Genomic DNA, 3,759 nt, shown 5'->3' on the forward strand with positions numbered 1-3,759 from the left:
GATGTTGAAATGCCAATAGTTATTCTTGGGGACCCAGCCTACCCCTTAATGCCATGGCTTATGAAGCCATACACAGGCAGCCTGGACAGGAGTCAGGAGCTGTTTAACTACAGGCTAAGCAAGTGCAGAATGGTGGTAGAATGTGCATTTGGCCGTTTAAAAGGTCGCTGGAGATCATTATTGACTCACTCTGACCTCAGCCAAAGAAATCTCCCCATTGTTATTTCTGCTTGCTGTGTGCTCCACAATCTCTGTGAAAGTAAGGGGGAGACCTTTATGGCGGGGTGGGAGGCTGAGGCAAATCGCCTGGCTGCTGATTACGCGCAGCCAGACACCAGGGCGATTAGAAGAGCACACCAGGAAGCGCTGTGCATCAGAGAAGCTTTAAAAACCAGTTTCATGGCTGGCCAGGCTACAGTGTGAAATATCTGTTTGTTTCTCCTTCATGAAAACCCGCCCCCTTTATTGACTGATTTTCTGTAAGGAACCCACCCTGCCCCTTCCCCCAGCTTTCTTTCAAACCAAATAAAGTCACTATCATTTAAAAATCATTTATTCTTTATTAATAGATTAGAAAAAGAGGGAGGGAACCCAGGTGGTATTTGGGAGGAGGATTGCTGGGAAGGAAAAAGCCACAAAGAAAAGGTTAAAAAAATGACAGCCTTTTGCTTGGGCTGTCTACTGGGGTGGAATGGGAAGGTGTACGGAGCCTCCCCCCCCCCCCCCGCGTTCTTACACGTCTGGGTGAGGAGGATACGGAACATGGGGAGGGGGGAGGGTGGAACAGGGGCTGAAGCGGCAGTCTGTTTTCCAGCAGCCGTTCCTGAACCTCCACCAGACGCCGGAGCATGTCTGTTTGCTCACGCAGCAGTCCCAGCGTTGCATCCTTCATCCTCTGGTCTTCCTGCCGCCACCTCTCATCTCGAGCGTCCCTCCTCTCCTCACGTTGGTCCCTCCTCTCCTCACGTTGGTCCCTCATGTCCTCACGTTGGTCCCTCCTGTCCTCACGTTCACTGACTTCTTTCCTATACTTTGAAACTGTTTCCTTCCACTCATTCAGATGAGCTCTGTCACTGCGGCTGGATTCCATAATTTCAGAAAACATCTCGTCTCGCGTTCTCTTCTTACGACGCCTTATCTGTGATAACCTTCGGGATGGAGGAGGGAGGCTTGAGGAATTTGCAGCTGCTGTAGGGAGGGGAAAAAAGAGAGAATTTTTTAAAAAGCTACATTTTGCAGAACAATGCTTATACTCTTTCACGGTGACCTACACTATTCACATTACATAGCACATGTGATTTCTGTGCAAGGTCGCATTTTGCCTCTTAATGCTGAGTGCCTGTGGCTTTGCTGCTAGAGATCACAGGTCTGGGCAACAGAATTCGGCTTGCATGCGGCCATGGTAAGCCATTGTCTTACAGCTTCTGCGCCCTCCTTTCCCACATACCAAGCATAGCTTGTAGAGTGCTGCGGTTTTTCTGTTAACATTCAGCAGCACCAGAAAACAAACTAACCACCCCCCCCTCTCGCCATGAATTCTCTGGGATGATCGCTGTACCCCTCCCCCCCACCGCGTGGCTGGTATCAGGGAAGATCCCTGCAGGCACCAAACTAACACCCCCCCCCCGCCGCCCCCCTCCTGCCATGAATTCTCTGGGATGATCACGGTACCCCTCCCCCCACCGCGTGGCTGGTAACAGGGAAGATCCCTGCTAGCCAAACGCGAAAAACTCAGGGCCAATTTCCCATCTGCGCTTGGCTAACTGCAGGGAAGGATTTATTTTCCGCCACAGGCAAACAGCCCAGTAGGAACGGCCACCTCTGCCCCCTTAATTAAGTTCCCGTATTTCAACCAGGTTACCAGGAGTGATATCACTCTCCTGAGGATTACACAACAAGATAAAGAACGGATGTTGCTTGAATGCCAGCAAACACCGGGACCATACGCTGCCAGGCTTTGTCAGGCAATGATACCAGATTACTTGCTGCAAGCATGGCGTGGTCAAGTGTCCTACCATGGAGGAGGGAATAAGGATGCACTGCCCAGAAACCTTCTGGCAAGGCTTTCGGAGTACCTCCAGGAGAGCTTCATGGAGATGTCCCTGGAGGATTTCCGCTCCATCCCCAGACACGTTAACAGACTTTTCCAGTAGCTGAACTGACCGCGAATGCAAAGTCAGGCAAAGTAATCATTAAAAACCGTTTGCTTTTAAAATAAGTTTTATATTTTAAAAGGTAAACTCACCTGAGGTCCCTTCCATGGGGTCAGAGTCTTGGGTACTGGCTTGGGAGGCTTGGGAGGGTACTTCAGTCAGGGTGATAAAAAGATCCTGGCTGTTGCGGAGAATGGAGTGCTGTGTGCTCTCTGCAAGCTCATCCTCATCCTCCTCCTCCTCCTCTCCCCCATCGGCAGAATCCTCAGGCGTCGCTGATGAGACTATCCCCGACCCAGAATCCACGATCACAGGTGGGGTAGTGGTGGCAGCCCCCCCTAGAATTGCATGCAGCTCGGCGTAGAAGCGGCATGTCCGCGGCTCTGACCCGGAGCGACCGTTTGCCTCCTTTGTTTTTTGATAGGCTTGTCTGAGCTCCTTGACTTTCACACGGCACTGATCTGAGTCCCTATTGTGGCCTCTCTCCATCATGCCCTTGGAGATTTTTTCAAAAGTTTTTGCATTTCGTCTTTTAGAACAAAGTTCTGCAAGCACTGAATCCTCTCCCCATACAGCGATCAGATCCAGTACCTCCCTCACGGTCCATGCTGGTGCTCTTTTTCGATTATCAGCCTGCATGGTTACCTGTGCTGATGAGCTATCTGTGGTCACCTGTGCTCTCCACGCTGGGCAAACAGGAAATGGAATTCAAATGTTCGCGGGCTTTTCCTGTCTACCTGGCCAGTGCATCTGAGTTTAGATTGCTGTCCAGAGCGGTCACAATGATGCACTGTGGGATAGCTCCCGGAGGCCAATACCATCGAATTGCGGCCACACTAACCCTAATTCGAATTGCTAAAATCGATTTTGGCACTACTCCGCTCGTCGGGGTGGAGTACAGAAATCGATTTAAAGGGCCCTTTACATCGAAATAAATAGCGTCGTTGTGTGGACGGTTGCAGGGTTAATTCGAATTAAAGCTGATAAATCCGAATTAAAGTCGTAGTGTAGACCAGGCCTAAGTGTCAAGATGTCAATTTTAATACACTGTACCAGAGGGAGGCAATAGTGTGCATGCACAGAGGCAGGAATATAGGTGCCTAGTGAACTTTTACTGCAAAAACATAAGAGCTGAATGCGTTTAGGTGCCTACAGGGTTAGGCAGTAGCCAAGCGGGAGTTTTGTGGATCGCAGTGGTGGTGCCTAAAAATGGGATTTAGGTGCCTAAGTGCCTTTGTGGATCTTATCCCTAGGGCTTGGTTTTCCAGAGGCTCTGAGTACTCACCTCTCTAACTGAAGTCAAGAGGAGCTGAGGGAACCCAGCATTTCTGGAAATCAGGTCCTGAGAATTCTGGGAATAGAACATAGATCATTTGACTCTGTCCTGCACCTTAACTACAGGAATACTCCATTTCTGTGAAGAACCCAGTTTAAACTGTCTTAAAATGTATTTTAGAAATACACACCACTTTTTCTTTTCTTTTTTTTTAAAAAAAGAAAGGTTAAATAAATTATTAGAAATTAACATTTACTGACACTTTAAAATTGGCTAATTTTAGTCAGCTTAGATTTACAGTGTCTTTCACTTAACATTAACAGAGGAGAC

General features: G+C 48.7%; 1 protein-coding gene across 1 annotated transcript; it reads right to left on the minus strand.

Annotated features, from left to right (window-relative positions):
* Positions 1-646: 646 nt before the first annotated feature.
* LOC135973424 (chromatin assembly factor 1 subunit A-like) lies at positions 647-2,870 on the minus strand. Its single transcript, XM_065556525.1, has 2 exons — positions 2,246-2,870; positions 647-1,188 (listed from the first exon to the last, which is right to left on the minus strand). Exons 1-2 carry the CDS (start codon positions 2,790-2,792, stop codon positions 647-649), a joined length of 1,089 nt encoding a protein of 362 aa, XP_065412597.1. The 5' UTR covers positions 2,793-2,870.
* Positions 2,871-3,759: the final 889 nt, after the last annotated feature.

Source organism: Chrysemys picta, chromosome 9 (assembly GCF_011386835.1).
Source record: "Chrysemys picta bellii isolate R12L10 chromosome 9, ASM1138683v2, whole genome shotgun sequence".
Lineage (NCBI taxonomy): Eukaryota > Metazoa > Chordata > Testudines > Emydidae > Chrysemys > Chrysemys picta.

What these genes read in the sequence shown, in the direction of transcription:
- LOC135973424 (XM_065556525.1), bottom strand. Translation starts at nt 2,792, where the DNA reads ATGCAGGCTGATAATCGAAAAAGAGCACCAGCATGGACCGTGAGGGAG. An exon ending in CCCCATGGAAGGGACCTCAG is followed by an intron (nt 1,189 to 2,245) that starts GTGAGTTTACCT and finishes CCCTCCCTACAG; the next exon opens with CAGCTGCAAATTCCTCAAGC.